Raw genomic sequence first — 27,535 nt, forward strand, 5'->3', positions numbered from 1 at the left:
TTAGTTTTTGAGAAGAAAAAGGCTTATCTTGTTTTGTATCGCAAATATAGCTCACAACAATGTTCTTTTCGTAGATGTCCTGGTAAAAAACATAACTTGTCAATGTTTACAACTTCTAAACTGTTTTCACAATTAGTGTGATGAACTTAAAAGTAATTAAAACCCCAATAAGCAGACTGTACAATTAATTTGTACAAAGACAATTAAATAGTGTGCTAAATGCGGAGCTCTAAATTCAATAACTGTTTTAGGAAGCTTTGTGTATTCAGACGAATTACTAACACCACGTTGCGCCCTCCAGCACATAACACGCACAGGTTAACAACCCTAGTCTAAATTATTTTCAAAACACTAAATCAAAGTGCTTCCAAAGGAGAAAAAATTAATAAAACTGGAAGAAGCCAGCAGGATATTATAAAATATCGCGGATTACTAAATATGTGTGAAATAACTTTGAAAAAAACGGAGAACACACATGGGACAATCTTTTGAACGCACTCTGACTTTCCCGAGAAGGCTGTAGCCTTACTGGCTACATACAGTAATTATCCAGCGGGCCAGCGGCTGTCGTATAGATCGACACTATTCGTCTCCCAAGAAAAGGCAATGGCTCTTCAAAACAAGTCATCCTGATTTTTTTTCTGGAGAGCGACACATTTTTTCCACGGGCTTCTGCCGGCCGGTAAGGTCTGCGCGCCGGGCGTGTGTCTTGTGCGCAGCGCCGGTTTCAAAGGCTGAAGTTCCTGCGGCTCCTCCTCCTCCGTACCTTGTGACAACAACAACTCGTCCAGAGAGCGAGCTGCACTTTTCAGCTCATTTTCTCCCTGTCATTCTCTCTCAATCTTTGATCAATGTACTACTGTTGTGAGTCTAAAGCTAACAGACCCCCTCTTTTTTACATTCGCTTTTGATTGTAAAAAAACCCAAACAAACAACGGGAGAAGTCATTCCCTCCCCTTGGACTTTTTGTTTCGCTTTTCTCGGGACACTTCTCTATACTGGGGGCTTCATTACCTTGAACTCACATAGGTGACCATGGCCGTACCGGCTGCTTTGATGCCCCCGACCCCGCTGGTCCCTCCACCTCCGATTTCAACTTCTTCAGCTACAACCTCCTCACCCTCGACAACCTCTTCTCCTTCTCCTTCGGTCGCTCCTTCTGGACAGAACCTGTTCCGATCGGAGCCGATCGCCACCAGCAGCCCCGGCGTCCCAGCCGGCAACCTGCCCAGCAAACCCGTGTACTCGACTCCGTCTCCAGTGGAGAACACTCCCCAAAACAATGAGTGTAAGATGGTGGATTTGAGGGGCGCAAAGGTGGCTTCTTTCACAGTGGACGGCTGCGAGCTGATCTGTCTTCCCCAGGCTTTCGACCTGTTTTTGAAGCACTTGGTCGGAGGGCTCCACACCGTGTACACCAAGCTGAAGCGGCTGGAGATCACGCCGGTGGTGTGTAATGTCGAGCAGGTCCGCATCCTGAGAGGACTCGGGGCAATCCAGCCAGGAGTCAACCGCTGCAAACTCATCTCCAGGAAGGACTTCGAGACGCTTTACAACGACTGCACCAACGCGAGGTGAGCGGAGAGGTGACATTTTCATATCAGGTCCCCGACTTTTTTATTTTGATGATGAGTTTAACAATAAGTCGGGGGATCGGTCATTTAACAGCTCCTAAGTTACTTATTACTGACTGGCTTGCAGTTGCGTGTGTGTGTGTGTGGGGGGGGACTATACCAACCCATTGCAATCTACTAATATTAATTTAAACAGTTATTTTGTACTTACAGTGCAGAGCTGATCAAAAACTAAAAAAGCATTTGTCTTGTGGTGTCCTCAGGGCAGAGCACGGAACGGCAATGTTATCAATTGACCGTGATAAACAATGGAAATACAGGACAAAAGTTATGCAGGGGAGAACTGCATACACTTGTGAAAGTGTTTTTTTTATTTATTTTGTTTTACATAAACACGGAATATATCTGTTCCTGTGGTTTCCATTTCAATAGGCACGTTGTTTCCCCAGTAAAATATAATTTAGTTTTACTTAAAAGTGTGCACACAATTCTTCTCAATTTAAGCACTGCGCAAAGTTAAAAAATAGAGCCCTGCATGAGGTTATATGAAAGTCTATAGGAAAGCTGCCAGTTTGTAGTGAAGAGGTAAGTGTAACGAAAGAGTGATTAGCGTCAATTCTGTCGGAGAACAGAGGAGGGGATGGTCAGGCGGCGTCATGGACTGCAAAGCAGAGAACACGTTCAGCCAGGAAGCACACTGTACAATCGCAGGGACTCGCGAAATAACCCCACGAAACCGTCCAGTCCCTTGCTAATGCGCTCCAGAGTTATTAAAAGGTGATAAATAAACGTCAGATTTGACATTTCATTAAATTAATGGTGATAAGATAAATGATGGTTACGCACAGGGTGAGTGTACTTGCCTCTTTGTTACTGCAATGTTCTGTCTTTAATCACCGAAAATAACCGAAAATAGGTCTCACGTCCCAATGTGTCCAGAAACTAAGAAGCGATTGAGGATCTTAAAAAAATACCTGTCGGTCACGTAAAGGTTCAGACGTATAAACACGCACGTTGTTATTGATGTACTTCCTTAAGTTACCCATTTTTTTAGTTTTCCAGGTGCAGTTTAAATAATGCACTCAGGTTGATAGGATTTTTTTCAGTGGATGAAAACGGTCTCAGGACACCGAAGTCGTAATAGGAGATGACACTTATTGCTTTGGGTTTTGAAGTTTGAGACTGTGCAGACTGTTATGAAGAACAGATTATTACATTAAAACCGATCCCCCTAAAATACACGAAACGTGGCTCCGTCAGAGTATTTAGTAGGGAGATTTCTTGCTGAAGAAAATGCACCGTTTAATTAAACGACGTCGTATTAAATTGATCATGGTTGTGAGAATCTGTATTTTCAACTCTTCGTAACATAGAAGTCTGTGGTTATCAGTCTAAAATTGATCTTGTCGAGGCTCATGTTTTGATATTCATTACGATCATCTTCCTAATGGACAAACGATTTGATCGGAACTTATTGACCCCTCTTATGTGAACGTGGAGAAATTTTAATAAGGCCTTAGAATGAGATTTTTCACCACCTGTATTTTGCTGCTATTTTTACATTGCTTTATTTAACCCCCTTTCTTGTTTTGTCAATGAACAACTTGAACAGTTGATTTTTTGTTGAATATTTTCGATAAATATCTTGAATTTGTCATAAAAGTCCTGTCATTCTACTTCTGGTGAAGTTGAAATGACGTTGTTACGGTATGTATCTTATTCGTATGTTATTGTTGTAATTACACAGTATTCCCCAAAGTTCTGTGTGACACTGCAGGGTTTAAGATTCCTCATTACTTCTTGGCGCATGTCATGTAGTCCGCCTTCTAAAGTGCAGTGTTATTTTTTGCTAAAATATTTTTTCTTGGAAGGCCAAGAAATCATCCAATCAGATCTAATTCATTGCTAAAGACTACCCTTTATCACCAAACCTCAAAGGATGCAATCTACTGTACTCCACGTATTGGTTACAGGGATTATTTTCGTGTCTTTAACTTGTTTTTTACATTGGTTAATGTTCATAATTTGGGAATTTTGAGAAGCCTGGGAGTACAAAAGACTGTGCGTCTTTTTATAACCCGGACAATAACGTCGGGTGTTTCGGTCACTGAGAATTGTTTTTCTAACACCGAGACTGTTTAGATTTTTTACAGTAGGTTACAGTACGCCGAGAGTACTACGCAAAGAGGTGTGTGATCTCTAAGTTTACGTATTGCCCTGAAACTGAATTTAAGGTCTCCTGGGCTATTTATGGCTGAAGGTAAATCGATTAAGCTACTCAGTCGCACACCCCATTGTTTTATGGAAAAATCTAGTGAACTGCGAATTTATTATGCTATTACTCTTGATTACGTTCTTAACCAAACTTTCCGGTACTTTTTATTTTTCATCTGACATCTTGAAATTGCAGTGTTAACTTTCTGTATCATTGGCATTGTTTTTAAATGTATTTGGCTTAACTTTTTAAGCGCTCTGCACTTCAACGGGCTCAATATTACATACAATTTACAAAGCAGTTACAGCCTTGTTGCGTTGAGAAAAGCACGTTAGAATAGCGTAATTTGTGCTGTGAAATAATAAATCCGTAATGGAATTTAGATGTTTGTATTTTTTATTATTTAATTTTTTACTAGCCTAATACCTTTATAATATCTTTCTAATTCTTACAGTTTATTGAATCGAATACTAAGAAAGCCAAATATATTATTTATAATAAACACAATAAGTAGAAAAGCAGTAAGCAGCCTTGAGTCTTAACATTTCTCAAATGCATTACTGTGCTTTCCTGCAGTTTTTATATTGAACTTTAACAGGTTGAAAGAATATATGTTCTTTGGCTTGTGCACTGACACCCACCTCTTAGTGATTAATTAGATATATCCATTCCTATTAAATGAGTGTGATAGATTTCACATTTCACATATCACTCCTAGAGATGAGAGGTGCCTATCTTATGAATAAAACCCTTGTCACTTCAATATGTTTAACTCTGTACTTATACTATGATTGACCAGCTGCGAATTCCTTGTTTTGCAGCAGTGATCAAATTTTTACAATATCCATAAAATAAGAACAGCTTTCAACTAGGTAATGTCTGATGATGTGGCAGGTAAAACAACCTTCTCTTTTCTGCACATCGACAGACTATATCACTGTGATTACATTTTCAGATCATAAAACTGAGTGGATATTACACGTTTCACAAAAGGCAATTATTGCGGCACAAGAATCATTCTGGGCACAGACATTTGAGCATCACTCTGTGTTTTTTTGCATTTGTGAAGGCAGATTAAAAAAACATGAATTAAAGTATGCTTGATAAAACAAATCAGAAGCATGTGTTTTCATTAAATTCTTCTGTCAATCTTTAACTTACAATGTTTCGACTTTTTGGTATGCTTTTGTGAATCACCCTCATCAGGCACCAAACAAGGACTGAAAATAGACAGCAGGTGGAAGTAAAGGGTACATGGGGAAGATATGAAAAACATGCCTGTTTGTAGCTCATCACATTCCAGAACAGTGGATATGTTTATAAATCATGGGAAGTACGGGCATCATCGGACTGTAAATGATCAAAAAGTGACCTCATTTTTTTGAAGGTGAATCAACATTCACAGACATTTGATCACTGTTTGCATTTAAACAGAGGATCAGCATGTCAGTAATAGAAATCTTAGAATCTATGACCTCAGACTATAGATGAATCAACACTCATACTTCAACAATACTTGTATTTCTAAGTAAATGCTTTACATCCAGTCAATGTGTAATGTGAGTACTATGAAAATCATATTGAATTTCCAGCTTGAAATCATTTCAGTGCTAATGCCTGTATTTGACTAAGATTTTAATTCTCACTCATAACAATTAAACATTCCAGATATGCTGCTAACTGCAGGTATTTGCAAATGATTATCAGGACAGAAAGTCTATTAAGCAATGTGTGCAACATGTATTACACAAATTGTTTTAGCATTATTTTTGTAAGACTCATTTCATAGAAATGGGAACTTGATATTTCTCAATAACGCAAGAGTATGTGCGCTGAACACAATGGCTGTTTGCTGGCATTCCAATCCACACTTGTTTCTGTTGTTGTCAAGACGTAATTGTGATTTATACGATAACAGAACTGTTGAACACGCTGTTCTTGCAAATGTGCAGATTAAGATTACTGTTATCTACAAATAAATGTGATTTAGTAACATATTTTTGTGCTATTGTTCAATGAAGTTTATCTTTAAAAGTAGATCAGGCAGGAAATCAAAGAAAACATCAAACAAGTAACCACTTATAGAAAAAAAGGTAAATTGATGTCTCATCAGCAGGCTGGGAAACAGAATCGCAAATGTCTGTCAGCTAAAATGTGATGTGCGAAGAAATGCTTTTTATGTTTCAATTTACTAGCTGCAAATAACACTGACAATACACTATCTGAAGCTGTATCTCTTAAGATGTTTCAGTAGTGAAGTAATTTACCATTGTGCCTTTTTATGTATATATCAAAACAAACCCATTGCTCTCAATTGATCATATCTGTGTACACTGACACTGATCTCAGTTGTGACATTTTTATACATCATGCATGTCCTGGTATCACATGTGTATTACTGTACCACGCCTCTTTAAAACAGCTGATCTGTATTTAGACTGTTGAAGGTCATGAAGTAAATGCTAAATTAGTGCCGTATTAGTAAAAGGAGGTTCTCCATTTCAGACCTGGAAAGGCTCACAAGTAAAAGGCTGTTTCTTGAACGATATGGTTTGCAACTTCCAGGGCCTGAGCAAGTGTGGCCTGCGATGGGGTTAAAGGATAATGCAGTACTACATGTTGCTTTAATGACAGTGAAGTGCCTGGCTATTACAGCTACACGGAGAGGCCTGTAATTGTCTTTGAAAGCACCTGGTTGTGGTTGTGTTAGATTGAAATCAATCACTTTCACAATTGCTTCAGCCCATTTGTGTGACCATTACATCATTCTGAAAATGCAGGCGTCCACAAAATCATGGAGAAAGACATCTTCGCAAGTGGAAGGATTTACCTTTCCTTACTTTTACTGTTAGAAGAGTACCAGAAATTAAGATATTAGTGTTTAAATTGTAGTTCATGTGTTTTGACACTACATGGTGTCTGTATGCCACAAATGTGTGTGTTTTAGAAAATTTTGGAAAAACATTGCAAAGTTTTAGAGCATAGCTTAAACAATACTGCAATTTATAAGTAGTGTATGTTTTAGTAGAGTATTAAAAACGCTTGTACTTAAAGATGTTTCACAGATTTACGTATGTCACCATTATCTCCTACTATATTCTAAGTTGTTTTAGAACTATAGTTTTACTTTTTGGTGTTGGAAAGATTAACCAATTTTTCTCTGAATTAAAAACATGCAGTAATAATAATAATAATAATTCTGATTTGTATATATTAATTTGAATGTATGATATGCACTACACAATAGTTGCAGTGAAAATGAAAATGGATGAACAAACGGCCACAAAAATAAATGATTGCTAGAGGTGCGTTTTCGGAAGGCAGTTGTCATAAGGGAATGGGATATTCTGTTTCTGTTTAAAAGTCCTATTGTTCCATTTATGCTTTAGCTGCAAACACAGTGATGGCAAGAACTTAGTTTTATAAAATATAAACTATTTATATGTATAAGAATCACATCTGCAGTTTATTCATCAAAGTACCCATTCATTATTGCAGTATACATTTTGCTTAAAAATGAAATAAAAATACTAGTATGAGAAAAGAGGTTGTAATCATTTAGGATGATTACATTTCATCATTAGGTTTTGTGCTAGTAGGAAATACCTGAATAAAGTTCTTTCTTTGCCTTTATTGGTACAAAATACCTGACATTAAAGCTCTGTTACAATGCCTATGGCATTATGAAGAAAAACTTTGTTTGGCTGGCTAGTTTGGGCATGACACCCAAGCTTTGTATTGATAGTGCCTTCTGATAGTTTGGCAATGGTGTATAGCAATGCTGAAGGTTGTTAGAGTCTGGAACAAACTACCAAGCAATGCTGTCAAAGCTGACAGCCTGTCTTCCTTCAAGAAGTGGCTGGATGAGATTCTTAGATTGCTTAGGTATTAGAACCAAATGATCTTGGACCAATTATCTGCCTCTATCTTGTGACCTTCCTTTTGTTGACGTTTCTTTGGTGGCTTATATAAAATGAGGGGGGGGATGTCATTATTTACCATTTTCCATCCATTTTCTAACCACCTGATTCAACACAGGGTCGTGGGGGAGCCGGGCTGAGGGCAGGGTACAGCCTGGGCAGGACACCAGTCCTTTGCAAGACACACACAGACAAACACAGACACACACACTAAATTTTCCCAGAAGCCAGTTAACCTTCCAGTTAGGGAGAAAACCCTTGCAAACATGGGGAGAACATACAAACTCCACGCAGACAGCAACCCAGGCCCAGAATTGAACCCAGGGCTCCAGCCCTATGAGGGAGCAATGCTGACCACTGCCACTACATTATCATTTCGTGGCTGTAAATTCAGCTCGAGTAAAAGGATCAATTTTGTTCTTTAATTTTGTTTAACATAGGCCTGGAGGCGGTTTTCCTTTTTTAAGAGAACTTTAAGCCTGTATTACTGTCATGTAGGATTGAAGGCACATCAAAGATATTTTGAACCCAGAAAATCAGTTTGTACTCCTTATTGCATTCATAGACTTCATTAGTGTTAAGATGTTGCCAGTTTTAAAACCTAAACACATTTTGTATATTTCAATTTAAATTAGTTTTGTTTATTTATATAGCACTGTTGTTTTAACAAGAAATGTCATCTATATTCTTTCTGGTTGGTCCTACATGGCATGTACTATAATATACACTTGCGAGATAACTGGTTTTCTGCAGAAGAAAGTGATTCAGTTTCAGCCTCAGTTTCTGAGGGCTCTTCCAATGAGATTAATGTGCACCTTCTGCTCAGCAGCAGATACATGGCAGTAATCTCTTCACTTTCATAGGAGTTATGACAGTGTCCTACGAACGACAATACTTCAGCTCCTTGTTTTCCTTTTCATTTTGTACTTGTGGGATAGAGCTTTTCGAGAAGTTTAATGCTTGAACTCTGATAAAGGTTATTAAAACACAGGAGTGTCACTGTAATATCACTGCAGTCTCATTGGAGTCTTTGTCAAGATTGCTTGCTAATGCAGTGGCTGAAGTACTGCTATTAATTTATAATCACAGTGCTTCATTGGTAAAATTCATAGGTTTAACTCACTAAGAAAATAAAATAACTGGAATTATGTTACTTGGCTGCTTTTCTGGCTATACATTGTCACATAATCTGTGTTTCTTCTTTTATCTGATATGTCACTTGGTTGGCCTCTCTCATTGTCTCAGGATGACAAATACAAGACATTTTGTTTGAGAGTGATAATATCAAATTTACAGGAGTTTATATCTTAGAATAATTACCACATGAAAAATGCTAAATGGTTTAAGGAAATGGAGAATATATCCCTCCAGTGATTTTGGAATTAAATGTAATGTTAATGGCAAATTCTATGGTCTATTTGCCCTCAATGACAACAGCAAAATGTTTAATTTCTAATTCAACATTATAAAACTTCCAATTTGATTTAATTTAATTTGCTGTCTAACTTGTGATTTACCATTAAGTAAAGATCAAAATATCTGGGGTCATAAGATTTTTTTTTCATTTTTAAAATAAGTTAAGCTACTCTTTAATAGTGGACAGGAAAGGTACTTTCTGACTTAATTAACTCAAAGCAACTTTTTTCCCTTAACCTTTGCCCTATGCTTTGGACCTGTTTGTTTTCTACAAGGCATGAATGTGTTTTCAGGTACTCATGGGAAATCTCTGGATCAGATTCAAATCTTTCCAGTCAAAGTGGGTGCTAAGATACCCGTCACCCAGCAACCACATCCAAGAGGGAACCAGGGCGATAATAACTTCAAAAAACAGAGTGACAGATGCCTGATTAGGATGAAAGAGAGAGAGAGAAAAATGCATGAAAAATGAGGCTTGTTAAAATCAAAAATTCATTCAAGCACCTTCACACAAATTAACTGAACATTCCACATTTGCATCTCATAATTTATAGTATTTCTGTTGATTGGGAGAAAAAGAAGATTCATTTGAAACCATAAATGTGATTTTTACACTAATTAACATTCAAAGGAGTAACGTTTTGAAATGGGATTAGCCACCTGCGTTCAGAGCTATAGTGCATTCGACATATGTCACCAAATTTTTCTGATGGCAAAAGGTTGTAATAGAATGTAATACGTTATTTGGAGATTTGACATTAAGATTTAAGGTAACAGTACCAAGAGTGCATTTTCCTTCGTTAAATGTGTTAAATAATAAAATTGAATTGAAGTTTTTTTTTTTATATTTGATACAAGTATGTGTGCTGTAACTGTTCTTGTTATTAACTGTGGCTTAAATCTTGGCTGTTGATTGAAATCAAAAGCTCTATTTTTTGCTTTGCAGATCACTTAGTTCTGTGCTCCAGATTTCTGTTTGCACTAAAGATCTGAGACTTTCATGCTTAAGATGCTTGTTGTGTAAGGCACTGTTTAGGCTCACACCTTATTTACATGTTCTTATAGGCTGGATGAAGGACAGTCAAGAGCAATATATGTCCATGCTGCTGTCATTGTTTTTTAAAATATGTCAGCAGTTAGATTGATAACACAACAAGAAAATGCCCACTCTAACCCGGTCTTTGTGAAGAAATAGAATGTTATAATATTATTCCTTATCTAGTTAAAATAAATTTAATCACACTGCTTTTTGATGTTTGTTTTATGTTTAAGTTGGAAGAATTCTATGATACACCTATTTGTTATTTTGTTTCTTCAAGCCTATTTTTAATGGAACTATTCCGTGCAAAATTAACAAATTAGTTAAAGTAGAAAACAATAGGTAGTGATATCAGTGCTTAAAATTGATTAAATGACAAGAAAGTAATGCACCACATCATTCTATAATACAGCGAGGCTTTATATAACTTCGGCCTTTCTTTAGACAGCATCTTGTCTTGTTACAGCATGTTTAGGAACAAGGGAAGAAGGCGCTGGTGCTCGTACAAGGATGCTAAACGCTACTGACAGAAGGTAGAAGGAGCAGATGAGATTTCCTGATTGAGAAAAGATTCCAAGCCTTGCTTGGCACTCTCTAATATGGTCACGTAGAGAAATTGATTTTCTTCAGAAATTAATTAATTTTTCATATCGCCCAAAGCTGCAGTTAAAAAGAGTGCACACTTGCCTGTTTCTTTCTTTTTTTTAGAAATATTGCCTAATCATATTAATACTATTGCCCTAAGGATGAAAAGATAATTGTACAAATGCATTTGGAAATATGTATCACTGAGTATTTATGATTAAATTATGCAAATGATTCAGCTCCCATCCTCTGCAGCCCCAGATTGTCTAATTAGGATTGATATGGCGAATAGATGTTCTAGAATCTGAATACAAGCATGTCCAAAGAGCAGAAAATTGGAAATGACAAGGCTGGAATGCTTAAAAAGTGTATTTTTCACTGTCTAATTTCTTGTTGTATTGGGAGTTAAATTTTGCTTGCTAGATTTGCAGTTGCAGCTGGGAGTTAAAGCAGGGCAAAAGCAAACGGTCACAGATGAGATTCTGGAAATTTCCTCATCTCTGTCTTTTCCTCCTTTTTATTTTTAATAAGGGTCATTAAACTTTCATTTGCTTAAATGTAAACATAATAATGTTATCTCAATAATGAAACAGTTGGTGCAATTTGTTACATAATTTATACGAATAAAGTGTATTTTCTAGCACAGTGCCAGAGTTTGTGCAAACAGAATATAATACATTTCATTTAATAACTCAGTGGTGCTCCTCCTGCTCCTTTACAACTGAATTGAAAAAATATGACTACATTTCCAGAGTAAGGCAGCCCCTTTACTCATCCAATGTAAAAAACAGCACTAGTGGTGCTCTGTCATGAATGAGATATCTGATTTCTGCCGTCACCTGTGATATTAGTCCCTCTCCTCTTCTTGTGTTTTATGTGGAACTGAAGTGCACTCTGTTTTCCTTATAGTGGTTGATCTCATTTGGACAGGTAAGTGAGACAGTGCAGAGGAAATATTGTTTTCTAATTTCCCGTACTTGCAAGGTTTAGTATAGCTAGTTGATACCAATTAATACAATACTTTGTGTCAGACAATGTCATATTTTGTATTTTAAAAGCCAATGATTCTATTCCTGAACAGTTTTTCATGGGCTGGGGTGTTTACTACCTTTCCCTTCTTAGGACTCATGTTTCTTTAAACTGTTGAGTTTTTTAGGATGTGAATTTAGTGAATTGTCAAGGTTTACAGACATTATTTTGATAATAAGAACAATTGATTATCCTGACTCAAGAAGAAGGTCTGACAGATATTGCTTCAGTATTACATAGATTAATAAGAACTTTAGATAACTACAGTTTATGTGTGTAGCTTTGACAATCTAAAATCTAAATTATTTGCAAACAGTAATCCTTTACAAAAACAGAAGATGCTTTTAGAGTGTGATAAAGACTAATAAGTTAATTTTTTCCCCAGAATACAGAGAATATGTGTATTTTATGATTTAAAGCAGAGCTGAGAGATAATTAGTAGGCTATTTTGTGTTTTAGAAATTTCTAGTGAGATCGAGTGAGACTTTCGCTGATGACTAGTGCTTGCAGGGACAGATAACTTGTTAAGGCAGAACATGACAGGTTTAAAAAAAGCTTTCTGATGCCCTCATCCTTTTAGGTAAAATGAATACTGTAACACTGAGGTGATTTAATACATTTCCTGGACATGTGAGAACTGATATTAATTATGCATTGTTCATCTTTTTCTCCGACTTTTGGTGTGGTAAGTAAATTATTTCTCGTTTACGTGGGTAATTATGTGCTGCCTGTTGCACAGCCATGAGTAACAGCCTGTTGTGCTTACTCTGCTTCCTAAAAACAATAAATCCCTGGACATTTATTGTGCCTTGTATATTCCCAGAATTAATCTTCATTCCGGGATTTTCACTAAATGAAGATGAGAGAGGGGAGTAATCTTATAATTATTTAGGGTGTTCTTTGTTTGTTCTTGATTTTTTTGTTTCAAAGAAGCTTGGCTGAAACCACCATGTAGTAATAAATATTCCTGCTGCTTCAGGGCTCTTTCATTTTTGTTAATGTAGGATAAATCAAGGCCTAAAAAACAGGGTCTGTGTGAAAGAGGCATGTTTTCAATATTCTAAGAACAATGCCTAATGTACACATTAGCTGGTTGTACATAGTATTATGTGAAATATCACATCCTCACACCCGAAGAAGGCTCCACAGCCGAAACGTTGTGTTTCTTTTCTTCTCTTTTCAGCATGTAATAAACCTTTGCTTGTTACTGTGAAATATCAAACAGAAGAAGCTTGGTTTTCAAAATATTTTATGATTACTTTAAATTAAATCTAGCAGAACCTTGGGAGTGTTTTTAGTGTGAATCCTACGTGGCATTCTTCCACAGTATATTGCTTTTTAATTCACTGCGTGTCTGAATGACATCAGTGCAGAGGGCTGTCACTGGGATGTCTTTCTGACAGTAATCTAGGCGTATTCTGGAAAATGTGGATTCTCTTTCTGAAAACTATATCAAGGTCAGTACAAGCAGCTATTTATTTTGTGTCATATTATCTTATCCAAATAATTCTGTGACTGCTGCCAAATACATAACCAGTGTATTCAGTGTGAAGACAACAGCAATTATCTGTCAGAAATCACAGGTTTTCAGTGATATTTGCATGTCAGACATTTTAATTATTTGGTCCTGTGAAGCACTGTGTTTAAAAATATATACCGGTGTGTAATACAGTTATTGAATTAACTGGTAAATTCTCGGATTTAAATGTGCTGTTAATGACAGTGCTCTAAATAAATTAAAGCAATTGTTTCTGCACTGTCACTGTAATGGAGGTGCCATCTGATTATTCCTCACCACCTCTGGAGGCAAAGCCATAGACTTCTATTAGCAAAACCTCACATTTGATGTTTTTCTGTGTTTTTTATACTTAACAATACTGTTAGAAACTGTAGAAAGATGTAATGACTTGAGATTAAGCCTAGACATCTTGTCATACTGAAAGTTTTAAAGCTCTCAAGTGTTTGAGTAGAATTTCTAATATACAAGACAAGGCAGCTGTTATATGAACAAGCTGAATGCTTTTCAAGTTTTGTGTGTATGGGGGCAATCAAAACCCACAGTAATGTTGTTTATGGATCTGCAGTCCATTTAGGACATTTATTCACATCTCTCCGATTCTGAAGTCGGCACAGAATTGGTCAATTAATTGTTAAATCCACTGAAATTGCCTCAGCTTCAATTCAGCTGAGTGATGTAAAGGGGAATTCTGGCTCAGCCTGTGTTCCACCTGAGTAACTCCTAAAGATGTTGAATCAGGTTGGCCCTTCTCTTCTTAAAAAAGGTAACAAGCCATTAGAGTGTTCTGTAAATGGGTTGCTCTCACTTTTAAACACAGCCATGCACCTGTTTGCAAAGGGTTTAAGCAAATGAAGGCTTACATGATCCTTTTATCTGTCATGAGCACAGAGTTTTTTGGAAGGGCAGTTGGACTTTCATGCCTCTTCTATATTCTGGATAAGAATTGATCAACCTTCATCAACTGGTGATGCTGCATCACTGCCATGGATCCAAGAGGGACATCGTGGATATAACTATCGTTTAGGAGGAATTTACTGGTCTACAGAGATATGCATGGAGTACTAACACACAGAAGACATGATGGATGGATGGATTAATACCCTCATCATTTCCTTTTTTAAATTATATAATGTCAGCATGCCCAAAGGGGTTGGGCAACTAGTTGACCTTGGACCCCTAGAGGTTTTTTCTCTCCTTACTTAGGAATTTTTGGTTCCCCTCCTCCTTTGTCTTCTGGTCTTCTGTCCTGTATTGATAAAATGTATCGTCAATTGTATTGCTAAGCGCCTTGGGGCAACCTTGTTGTGAAGGCGCTATATAAAAATAAATTGAATTGAATTGAACCAGCCTCTTGTTTGAAACTCTGATTTCTTTAAAAGTACTGGAAGGCAACCATGTATGGGTAGTCCACCTGCTTGTTTGGTGATCTGATCTTTTCATACTAAGCAGAGTCTCTTCCTTTTCCTGTCCATAATCACTACTATTATCTTTTCTTTGTCAGAGCTGCAGTTAATTTCATAGGCTAGAGTTAGAATACCTACAGGGTGCCTTGGGACACTGCTGTACCCTCCCATCCAGTGACAGCTCCAGTGGTTTCAGCAGTCACCACCAGGGGGTCAAAAGTCTTCTCTATCAGTGGTGTCCAACCTGATTTATGTTAAAAAATGAATGACGTTGAGTAACTTTTTGACCCCAGTCTAATATCTGAGCTGTACGTCTAACATCAGCAAAATATCCCTGTTTCATCTTAGGCCTGCTGTGGAGACATTAGTATACGCTTCGGTATCATCCAGGCTTGGCCACTGCAATGCCATACTTGCTGGGATGTCAAAGAGCACTTTGCAAAAACTTTAAAAGCCAGTACGTTCAAAACTCATCAACAAGTGTTCTGGCTCATTCTGATGAATATATAACCCCCGTCTTAAAATTTCTGTACTGGCTTCCTGTTAAACTTCAAGATATTGGCTTGGTCTTCAAAGCCATGAAGGGTATCACTCCCCATATATTTCTGATCTGCTAGTGGAGTAGGGATCTGCTCAAGTTAAAAAGACATTTCACTGTCAGGAAGTGCAGAAGTCATAATGCTTCCATTGAGCTTGTATTAGAGTGGTTCAAAAGACGTGCTTTTTTCAGGTAACCTCACTGTTTGTACAACACTGCAGCACTGGGGGTGTTTTTATGTAGTTTCTTTGGCTTGTGAGGCAGATTTGTATGTGCATGTTTGTGGAAAGAGGCTTGCTGAATCAGAATGCAGAGGAGGTCAGGTAAATTGTACACATGAGAATGACCTAAAACATCGTACCCACTTTTTACCGGAAAATGTAAAGCGAGCTCTATTGACAGCCTCATGAGCGTGCTTGGGAGGGGCCTGACCTAGGATCTCAATATTCTCACATCTCTGCTGGATTTTATCCATGCAGCTTCATTTTATACCTCTGGGTTAAAGCCACAGCTAATGACACACTACACCAAAGCTGAGAAAAGTGATGTGGGAGAAATTGGCAAATAATGTATTAAACAAGCAAACACAGGTCAGTTTACAAGCCACTAGTTTATTAAAGCAGCTCACTGTATGAAATAATTCAGAATATGAAGCAATGTACTGTCTGCATGGCTAATTTGCATATAAGCCCTCGCCTTTCCTTTTCATTTATATGGTGTCAGGTGGAAAGAGGGCCTACTGGAATGAATTTAACAGCTTAAATGGAAAAACAGTAGGGGTACAGGGTCATTTTTTATTTGGCTCAGTGACATGCCCGGAGTGCTATTAAAACACACATGTAAAGTATTGTGTTCTGCCAGGAAAGTAATTCAACATGGAAGACAGATGCGCTCTTTTTTGACGCTAAGTTGTATATGGTTACCTTTTAATGTAAACCTACAGTACAGTATGTTGCTCTTTCCAACAACATCCACATCCAACAATGGATGTTTTTATACCGTGAAAGCAATGGGAGACAATTTCAAGCAAGTAAACAGCACAGTGGTATCAGTTATAAAATTTACTTCATATTCCCCTGTGCTCTGTATAGTGCTTCTATGGACATTTTACCTTCAAAAGCTATTCCCTTGGTGATTTCAGTCTGGTGCAGTAAATAGGATGTGAAGTGTGTTCCCTGTGAAATAAAATGCTGGGGTGTCCACAGACACTATTGCTCTCAGACTATCATTTAGCAGAGTGATTTATTTGTGACATCCCCAAACTTCACATGTGAATTGGCTTCTCTGAAAAGGAGAGTGAATTAAGTCAAGCTGACATTGCATGCCAATAAGCTTTGTTTCATTTTTGATGCAGTTTTCATTTGTGGCACATAAAGATTTGTTGCATGATTGACAATTATGAGAAGATGACCTAGTTCTTTGTAGCAGAATGCGAAGATGATGTTCGTGGGATGGCATTACCTTCCTGCATGTTGTGAAAGGCCTTTCCAAAGAATACAGCTGATTTCTTGGCCTAGATGCAGATCTGAAACCGATAGCTATCAGAAATTGTAAATTCAGTGATGATATGCCGGGGTTTAAGGAGGGGGGGGGGGCATAACAAGTTAATCGTGAAATTTATACATTACTATCAAAACATATTTTTATAACAGATATTAGTATAACATTTATGTAATGGAAAATGGTAGAGACTGCATAAAGTTTTTCTTGGAAATAAAGTTTTCTTTTGTCAGCTTATAAGACTATATTTCCTTTCTCTTATTATTGTTCTCAAGAAAACAGAGCGTAGATGACTTTTGCAAACATCCTTTGCCTTCTTTATTTCTGCATGTACAGTGGCTGATATATTCAGCTCTTTAACCAATTCATTTTTTTGGCAAAACACACCAAGGTAAACAACCTGTTTCTACTCTTTATGTGAAATAAAAGCATTTTGGTGAGATTTTTACAGTTTGATAATTGATCATTTAGTGAGGCTGGTCATGCAACACTCTGATTTTTTTGACCTTGAATGTCAAGGAACTGAATTATTAGACAGTCTGCCAATAAGGATTTCAGGAACTATTTAAAAGTACCCAGTATTTCATTATTCATACATTTTTGATATTACCTTTCTATCAACTTTTTATTCTGCTTAGTGAAGCTCATTATAGTTGGAAAGAGCTCACACTGACTCTTGGGACTGCTAACTGAGTGGAACCACAAATGATTCAAGCAAGGTTTAGCTGGAAGTTAATATCCTGCAAAATTGTTCTGTGCAGCTCTGTAGAAAATGGAATGATTAAATGACATGAGGATATCAAAAACATTTTGTCTGAGTACAAGGTGTTAAGTGTAGCTGTTGCGTGCTAGATCTCACTTGGTTGCTATTAAAAAGGATAAGTATTCAAGGGTAATAGTGTGTTGTGCAGAAAGCAATGGAAGGATCAAATGTTACACTTTGTGCACATTTACAGAGACAAGATCCAGTGTTATCCTTATGTAACAGAAGTGAGGAGCGCAGTATTTATTGTATGTGCCTCCTACAACTTAAGGAAGATGGTGAATTCATTAAATCCTAATCTCAGGATAGAGTCTAAATCTTACATCTGTATGATTTTGATCATGATAGCCAGCAATGAAAAATAATTAAGTGTTTACCACAACCTGTTTTAACATGATATTACTTCTGCTCGGTCTTGAAGAAAGGCACTTGATTTTTAGGAAAATAGAGAAGGATTTTTTTTTAAATGTAAGAACATGTTCATTTGATCAGAAAACATGCTGACATAATTACCCACAGGAAGACTTTCGTTACTTGTAGTAGAGTGATAGCCAAACATACACTTCAACAGTACTTCACTAGTCGGTGCTTTCTTTTCTTCCTTGTGTATCAAGATATGGAAGTTATTGAAGGAAGAAGTTGTAACAAACACCTTGTACTCCCTTTAATTTGAATGTTTAAAGACTTGCATCTTGACTTAACATTATACAGTAATATGTAGTTTTCTGTTTTTACTACTTCTCCCCATGTATACAGTAAAACACATCCTCTCAGCTGCTATTGGTGTCTACATTGTTCTCTTCAAAAATTGATGCTTCAAAAAGATGTTTAAGCTTAGAAATAACAGCTGCTTCCTGACTTGAAATGCAACTTTGAGCCTGCAGTCAAAGCACCTTGGCTGCCTTCAAGCCATGCCACCTTGCGGTTTGATTTCGTTAGAAATTAAATGCTAAACAGGGTTGGGCCTGGCTAGTTCTTAAATTTAAGACCTTAAAAAAAATAATGTAAGAAGGCAACACAGGGTAACATTAATCATGATTTATGAGATACTTTAAAAACATAACATTAACTTGGATAGACACCAGTTTAGACTTAGGAAAAAAAAGTATGTTGTAGTTAAATTATTTTTGCTGTGTTTTCCAGATTTAATACAAATCATTTTCCTGTGCCCTAAAAAAGTAACAAGAAATGAAATTTGCATCTCAGATGGTTTGTTCTGAGAAAGCTTTCAAATGTCAACACACTAAAAAGCCATCACTCCTGTTAGGACATAAGAAATTGTGAGCCACTGGAGGCTAACCCTAACAAGTGTTGCCATCAGGTTTCCCTGTCAAGCACAAATGTGGTTATCCTTGTGCGATTTCCTTTTGCACTGTCGTGGACAGAAATGTATAGTGTTCTGCTTTAAGCACTAGTCTTAATCTAAATGGAGGAGTATTCCCTGGAATGACTAGACAGACCTTGATTTGTTCTTATTACTATGTCTTTTTGTGCATGTAATTTATAGTGTGTGTGATATATGGAAATATGACCTCTCAGAGCAGGCTTAGCTCTGAACTCTGATAGAAGGCTCAAGTTAACTTTGAGGATTACTGATCAGATAAGGTCTCTGTGGAACTCACAGGCCCTAGTTTCCCAAACATTTGCACTGGGGAGTCAATGATTAATTTATCTAATAAATTTTGAAAAGCAAATTATTCTTACAAAAGTTTTATTTTTCCTCTGTTCTACTACCAGGAGAAAATGCAATTAAAAGGCTATAAAACAGAAGTCTGCAAGTTTTGGACATCCTTTCATTCCTGACCTTTTAAATGTCAGAACAGGAAAGCAGGGAACATAAAAGGGGCATATAGATTTGATTACATGGATCAGATATGGACGAATAACACTTTTTGAACTGCAGTGCAGAAAGTGTATTAGAATTCACTTTCATAGGAAGTGAAAAGGAAACTCGGACAGTTTAGTATTTTACAGCTTGCACTTTCAATACAATTTTGCACATTTTTAGATGCCAGAAAAATCGTGATCCTGATTTATCACCACTGTGTTAAATCGGTGCATGATAGAGAAAGCTGTCTTGCAGCTGTGCCACTTGCCATTCCAGTAATTACATGCCACATAACCTTCCAACATTATTTTAAGAAACATATGAGCTGAGCAGGACCCTTATATAATATTACTAAAACTGATACATATATATCCAGCATACACTGTATTTATACTCATTTTAAAAGGGTAACTTTTTTATGCATGACATTTTTTTCTGTTTTTCTTTTAAAAGATTTAATACCCCATCTCTTCCCTGTCAGGGTCAAGCTAATAGGAAAGTCACAGAGTTGTTAGAAAACAGGAGCCCCTTCCACAGTGTTGAATAAGAATAACTTGAGAAATGTTTGTGGAGATAATGCAGAGCCGGAGAAATGCTTGTGTGCTGACAGCTATCCAACAGTGTTGTCACAGCAGGAAGACATCAGTTGAAGAAACAGATAGCAAGCTCACAGAGAGTCTGGTCAGCAGTGTGGACAGGGTTTCACAAGATTATAAATCACCCTGGGGTCACCGTGTTCCCACCATTAAGACAGCCTGGCTGGTTTATTATTGTAATCTAATAAAACTTGGGAGCAAAGGATAGAATAAACCTCTCGAACAACGAATCCCCTCTGCATTTTCTGAAAATCTGCATGTAACCTCCACACTGAAAGACTGCATGCTATTAAGTCAGCCTACCCAGATTTCTGCAACAACAATAATTATAATAATTCCTTGCATGTGTGTAGAACATTTCAGTTAATAAAATGATTAATCTACCTGAAACAGATCCCTTCAATTCTTTGGCATGTTTAATACACAAAATGTTTACAGGGGAAGACTAAGAAATTATTGTTTAATACAAAATCAAGATAATATTTGCTTTCACTTTGCACAGTTATTATTGTTGTTATTAGCTGTTCATTCTAAATAAATTGGATTTCATGTTATCTGTGGAGATATAGTTTTCTTCATGTTAGTCTTTTATTGGTGATGTTCTGACATCTGAATTAACTGTAAATGCTGAACTACTGAAATGTTTGTCTTGTAGCAGTTTGATTTAGTTTATCCCTTTGTATTACATATATCAAGAACTCTTATATTAAATCCCTGTTTATTTCAAAGGAAGGGAGATGTAAGTGGAATAGCAATGACATTATCCTCTCCTAACTGTTAAGGAAGGGATGTTGTTGAAAATTTTATGTGCGTTACACATACAGCTGTAAAGAGCACACGTTAGGGCTTTAAACCTGTAACTGGAAAGTTGCAGGTTCAAATCCTGGGAGAGATACAGCTGTTGTTCCCTTGAGCAAGGAACTCAAATTGCTTCAGCAAAATGCCCTGCTGTGTAAATGGAGACAAATGTAAGTTGCTTTGGATAAAAGTGTCTGACAAATAAATTAATAATAACATTGATACATGCTCATGCAGAGCTCTTTAACATATCCTAAACTGGAAAATGTGCCTCGGCAATTTAATGTGACTGAAATGAATGGCTCACTTCTGCCTTCGCTGTACTTCAAAGTGTGGGACTGTTTTTGCAGTAAAAGGCTCAGTATGACATATTCACTCCTTTGTTTCACTCTGCTAACTGTATTTAATTTCACATCTTATCTGCCCTGCTTTGTCTGTCTGCAAGTTACTCTGGAGTCGAAACGACCCCTTGAGATAAACTCTGTCAGACTCCGGGGTGATTTATTAAATTCTGATTTCTGCGAAGGACTTTAATGTCGAGGGAAAGAAAATACATTGCAGGTGTCTGCCAGCTCCAGGCTGTATTTGTTCTCTGTTACAATCTCCAAAGGTAAATGAGAAAAAGTACAAATCTATGTTGGATTTCCTGTCTTTGTTGTGAGAAGGGAGTTGTTTTTTCCCTTATTGTAGGAATTGGAGCTATGTTTTATTGTATCTCTATTAGCCAGCTTTACTTGGTTAGCTGTTTAAATTAGGTAATAAACAAGTGAATAAAATAGGTCTTTTATGGTTTTGTGTACCAAAAATTATTTTTTTAATTAAATAAGTACCTTTCAATGTCCCAATCATTTAAGATAACTTTATTTTTTGTAAATACAAATTCATGTAACTACTTAGATAATGCGTTTTAATATTTTTTTATATATTTGGTAAATTGAATTACCCTATTGAAACTCATATCAAAACTCAATTTGAAAAAAAAATATGTTACTAAACATTTGTGAAATTCATGGAAGACACAACCTGGACAGTTGTTTATTCATTTATTTTTGATAACTGATTTGTAATGGTCATTTTAACTTCAAGAAACATAATCCCTTTATCTTTTTTCTGTCTATCCATCTCTCTTTCCACTAACCCTGCAGTTTAATCTTCCTTTGAAGGGTTTGGGAATTGACCAGACCTAGGGGAACTCAAGTGCCTCAGTAAATAGTTCTAGTATGTGTTTAGGCTTACCAGTTAACTGTTTGGATTTGAGAACTGCATCAGGTTTTCTGTTCTGAAATTATGCCTCAGCTTTATTATTATTTATTTCATGCCATGAATAACATTCAAAAGTGATTAAAGTGTCTTTATAGAAAACGAACCACATCATCACCATCATCCCTGGATTTACACTGGTATTTTTTTGCATCAGTTAATTTCTAAGATAATTAGTGAAACATTAAACATCTATTACCTGGCAAGTCATTAATAAACAGAGAATATTGTTGTTTTGAGTGTTTTTTTTTGTTTAAACTTATTTACCCTCCACAATATTATGTTAATATACAGAGAAGCAATTCCATTCTTTGCTTCAAAGTTCATCTGAGGGGGCTCATTTCCCAATACACTCTGTAGATTAAGTTTAGAGGTTATTAAGATTAGTGAATTCTGTGTGTTCATTGTTTTTCTGAAACACACAAAAGAACATTGTGCTGAAAAGTTTGGTTTCTGACTGCCTTGCGGATGGTCCTCGTGTTTAAAGTCCTTAAGCATCAGAACGCCAGCAAGCACTTGGCTAAGTTAGTCAGGTTAGCTGACCGCTATACCCATCAATCTAACTGTAAAACAGGGCCAGCACAGCAGCACTCTTTTGAACTGAGTGGCATGATCTCAGGGGTGCTTTCACAATACTCACATTCGTCCACTTTCTATTGTTCACCGGATCCATTATTTTTGCTTTTGATCTACTCAGTGATTTATCAGTACTAAATTCTTATGTGTTATACCCTGTCCCAGAAATGTTGTATTATAAATAGAAATTCCTCTCTTACCTAGCCAAGTTAAGATAACAAATGTTCATCATTCTTTCTTGTGGACTATCCAAAATGAAACAGTTGGGAATGACTGTTAAAAAAAGCCATTGTACTTCATAAATCCCTTTCTAAAACCAGTTCAAAGCCTGGGAAGTTTCTTCCATTGCATTCTTTCCACACATAGCCTGTCTGTCTGAATAGGAAGAGGCCAGAGAATCCTGTATTCAAGCACTGAAACACAAGTGATGTTCATGGAAGATTGTAATTTCTTTAGACTGCAACAGTTTTCCACTGTTTGCCGGGTTAAAAACAATGCAGGTTGTAGAATTGGAGTTGACAACCCTGAGGGTATTGAGGCTGTTTGCTTTCTCTTTTTTCCACTTGTGCGGGGGTGCAGCTGTTTGAGTTTCCTTCTGCCAGCTGTCAGTTAAAAAGCTCACTGTAAACATTTCCATAGACCAGCTGCTTCCCAGTGGTGATATAGGTAGATTTGTTAAAGTAAGAATGAAATAAGGAGGAGACAGGTGTATGTTCTGCATGTAAATAGTCTTGATGGGGGTAAATGGAACATTTCTTGACTGTGTTTCCCTCTCCTGATGACCGAGTCAAGGAATAAATGTTTAAATAGGCTGTACTATTGGAACTTTAGCCCATATATATGAAACACGTCCGGCAACTGTCAGGGATGCCCAATTGGGCTATCTGAGTGATTTGGTATGACGTATGTAGCAAGATGATGGTGGTTTCTGCTGTATTTCTTTTTTCCTTCAGTTTCTGTGAGTGAATTGTAAGGCAGATTATGATTACAAACAAAACCTGTAACTTATTAAAACATTTCCAATTTGCACCACTGTGTCTTCACACGACATTTTCGTAACGATTACTATGGGAAACTGGAAATCTCTGGAAATTTGTTGTGCGCTGTTTTATCCAAAGGGAAACAGAATTCTCATTCTGAACTTCTTTGTGCATTTTTTTAGCGTAGTGAACTTTTTAACCCTTGTAATAAAATTCTGTAGAGATACTGTTCAGTTTCAGAGCGAAGTGTATTTATAAATATATAATGCAGGCATTAGACGTAGCGGAAGGTTGCGTTTTGCATGTTGCTTCTTATTTAGTTTTGTAGATTTACTCACTCTGAATATTGTTAGTAGAAACACTGCAGGGAGAATAAAGACGTGCCTGAAAGAGGGTGTGAAAGACAACAAACACGTGCGTCAACACGTATCCAGTGTACTGCGAAAATACAGAGGGATAGTTCACTGCAAAAGAGTTGCAAAAAAACAAAAGTAAGTGAAAGCACATTAGGGATGAAATCTAAACAGGTGACTTAAAATTCTTATTTTACCAGCAAAATAAATAATACACGTTCAGCATCCTTAAGACCTGACCTTTTTCTCTAATTTATGTTAGTTTTCTGTGGCTGGTGAGTAGTATTTTCTGTCCCAAACTCATCTTCCTTCTGATGCTATTATTGTAGTCGTGCTAATGCGTTCTGCTTACGGAAACAATTTTACCTTTCTTAGAATGTAAGTAATGTAGCAGAAAAATTAGCCTTATGTTACACATTGCTTTCAGTGCGCTGCAGATAATAAACAGCCACTGCCTGTTGGTTTTCGATGTTAGTCATTTTTAACTCTTCCAATAAGAATCCAAATCTCAATCTCTGATGGAATGTGCCTGTGATGTCTGGAATACCGTTTGTTGATATTTTACCTCTGTAAGCCATTCAAAGAGAAATAGTGGGTTTCTGCATAAAATTAAAGGAAATGATTGCAGTACTGAACAGGTGACCTGCACCTGGAGCGGCTGTCTCTCAGAAGGTTTAGTGACTAAATGGCCTTCCAGTTCTCCCTCGCAGCAAGCTCTTAGCATAGCTGTCGCAGAAGCAGCAGGAAATGTAGCTGCTGGTATTACTAACCTTTCGACTGCATGAATAGTCTGGTGCTGAAACCCCTGTTGATAGTTGACTCTGGCACTTTGTAAGCATTCTCCTGGCAAGAAAGGTAATAATTGGAATTTAAGATAGGGTATTTACGCTGAAAGCCAAGGCAGTAAGAACTGCTTAAACACTCAACTCTGATAAGTCAAAAAAATCCAATTGTAAATATACTGAATAATGGGCATGTTTCTGTGTAGAGTCTGGCAGAATTGACGGAAACAGCCAAGTTGAATATGTTTTGCTGGGTTATCCCCATTGCACGTCATTGTGAAACAAAAGTTGTTGGGGGGACAAAAGAATGAAAATTAGATTTAGCGTTTTTCTTTTCCCCCAATCGTATATTTAAAAGCAAAGTTCTCTGCTTAGCTGGGCCATGCAGCAGTTCTGCACACCTGCCAAGCTGAGCTCATATTGCTCTTATCGAAGCAAATGACAGTTGCTGACAGCGTTTGTTTAACGTGCCTTATTCTCCCCCTTTACATAAGTATAAATTGTCAATTTAGCTAAATAAGAAATATGGAACTAATTAAAGAAATGTCTCTCAAAGCTTATGATATGGTGAAACTGGGGGTGGGGCTTCAGGGCTCTTTTAACCCTTCGTAAGTCTCTTTATTCACATTGTATGTTGGCAAACATCCGGCCAATTCATTAGGAAATTCTGAAATGATTATTTTCACACCTGTTTTCTCAGGACAGTGTTAGTAGCTGAAGACGGTGTTAACCCTGTTATGTCTGCTTTCATGAGTGACAGTTAAAATGTTGAAGTTTTTTTTCAATTGTCCATGAATGGTGTGTGTTTTTAAAATTCCATGCTCTTCAAATTACAAATATTGATGTGCATAGTAGAAACAACTCGGAAGTAATACAGCCCTGTGGCTAAAGAACAAAGCAAATATTTCTTGGTGTTATGAATTAAAAAAAGGGTTTAAAAAAAGGGTTTAATGATCCATAAACAAAGAAGGCTTCCTCTGTTTTATATCTTTATCTCTGGCTTAGGCACACTTTTTTTAATGTGTTTATTCAATTTTTTTCTGTAGGAATAGCCTGTGTCTCTGTCTGATTTGTATTTAGGAACAATACCTTCAATGCAAATCCTGATTCTGTATGCACATGTTCTGTCTGGAGTTGAAAGCTTTGGTTCTTTAAGACTGCTGTAAGTATCACTGTTTTACTTAAAATATTAAGTATGGACTTTTGCATACTTTTGTTTGAACACTTTTAAGCTCTGGGGTTATGCATGAACTAAGGAGATTTTAACATGTAGATTTTAAGCAATCTTACAGTTCTAAGGAGATTTTACATTGAAGTTAAGCTGCAATTTAAAAATATTTTAAATATTTGTGTCCGACTTTTTATTGACAGTTGATAGAAAAAAGCTTGTCATCTTCCATAAAAAACACTAGATGTTGAACTGATAACCACATGCTTAGCTTTAAAGACAGCTAAGTGACTTGCCTTTTATTGTTTAGTTTTGCAATGTGTTACACAAGTAATGTTGAAGTTATCGACACACACAGCCACAAAGGTTGATTCCGTTACTAGGTCATTGTCAAGGCCAAGTTGAAAACGATACCAGGGGTTAACAACTGCCGATAGATGGGCTGTTATTTCCATGTTAATTCAGACTTAGGTTTTCTTGTTATTGTCTGCCTTTCTGTATGTTTGCAAGTAATTAGATAAGCAATTAGCTGAAACTAAGCAGAAGAGGATCTACATGTGTTATTGAAGTGAAAATAAAAAGGAGTTATTGAATTGTGTTGTAACTGAGCCTCTTTTAGCTTTTATGGGCCCCAGGCAACTTGGAGGAATCAAGGACAACTGGGTGAGATTTTATTAAAGTATAAAATGAGAGGTTACACATTCTAAGCCCCTCACATGCCATCCTACTGCTTGGTTTTCTTCTTGCTCTCCCTGGCCACCTCTCTATGAGTTATTCATGAAAGAGTTTTTCTCATTTATCCCCTTTGGGTCCATGGTGTTGCTCCTTCAGTTGCATATACTACTTTAATTCCTGGTGTATCTGCTAGACACAAGCCTTGTCCAGCAGCCCTTTTAATTAATGGGCATGTCATGCATTTATCAGGAGCACATGACCAGCATGAAGAAGATGCTTTAGAAGATTGGGAAAGTAAATATTTGACAGCTCTGACTTTTATACACTGGCAAGCAAACTTTACATTAGACAGCTATTGAATAAGGATATTGCATGTATAGGATTTGTTTTTTTTTAAAGACAACTTTGCATTTAAATAAAAAATACATTTGTAAGCATCATAATGTCTGTAGAGCTAACACTCGAAAGTTCCTAACATTAAGTAAACTCTCAATGCCTCCTCCTTCACAGCTACTTAGGAACATTGTAAGATAAAGAAAAGATCCCGGCGCTTATCCTGTAACAGCTGTTGATAATGCCATAGTTGCCATAAGAAACCCCCCAAAAAATAAAAAAGTTTATCCAGAGACAGCTTTGATCTTAAAACATGTGCTGTTGTGACAGCCTGCCAGGCACATACTGCCAAGTTAATCTGCACTCATTAACACCATAGTCTCTGTGTCAGTTTGTTATCATGGAAGCCTTGTGTGATGACCGGCTCTGTGTTCTGTGATTGTGTTCTCCAGTCAGTATGCAGGAGGCTCCACTGAGAGCAAGTAAAGACACAACAAATGAATAATGAAACCACTAAGATCTGTTGTGTTTTTAATGCATTCCTAGTATATATCACCAACATAAGTGCACTTGTTTTGTTCACTTATTGATCACAATTAACTTGGCTGTTGATCCTAATGAGCACGCTGGCATGATAGATACACTGTCCATCAGTAAAATACAGCATTAGATATTTAAACTCCTG

General features: G+C 36.9%; 1 protein-coding gene across 4 annotated transcripts in view; it reads left to right on the top strand.

Annotated features, from left to right (window-relative positions):
* The first annotated feature begins 830 nt into the window (after positions 1-830).
* LOC148835581 (dachshund homolog 1-like) overlaps positions 831-27,535 on the top strand; it is a 194,862-nt gene continuing 168,157 nt past the window's right edge. For all 4 annotated transcript variants that reach the window (XM_088913118.1, XM_088913119.1, XM_088913120.1 and 1 more), the window contains exon 1: positions 831-1,574. In XM_088913118.1, the coding sequence (XP_088769244.1) occupies positions 1,036-1,574 (539 nt within the window). In that variant the 5' untranslated portion in view covers positions 831-1,035. The remainder of the gene's footprint in view (positions 1,575-27,535) is intronic.

This window comes from Atractosteus spatula, chromosome 4 (assembly GCF_055471065.1).
Source record: "Atractosteus spatula isolate fAtrSpa1 chromosome 4, fAtrSpa1.hap1, whole genome shotgun sequence".
Classification (NCBI taxonomy): domain Eukaryota; kingdom Metazoa; phylum Chordata; class Actinopteri; order Semionotiformes; family Lepisosteidae; genus Atractosteus; species Atractosteus spatula.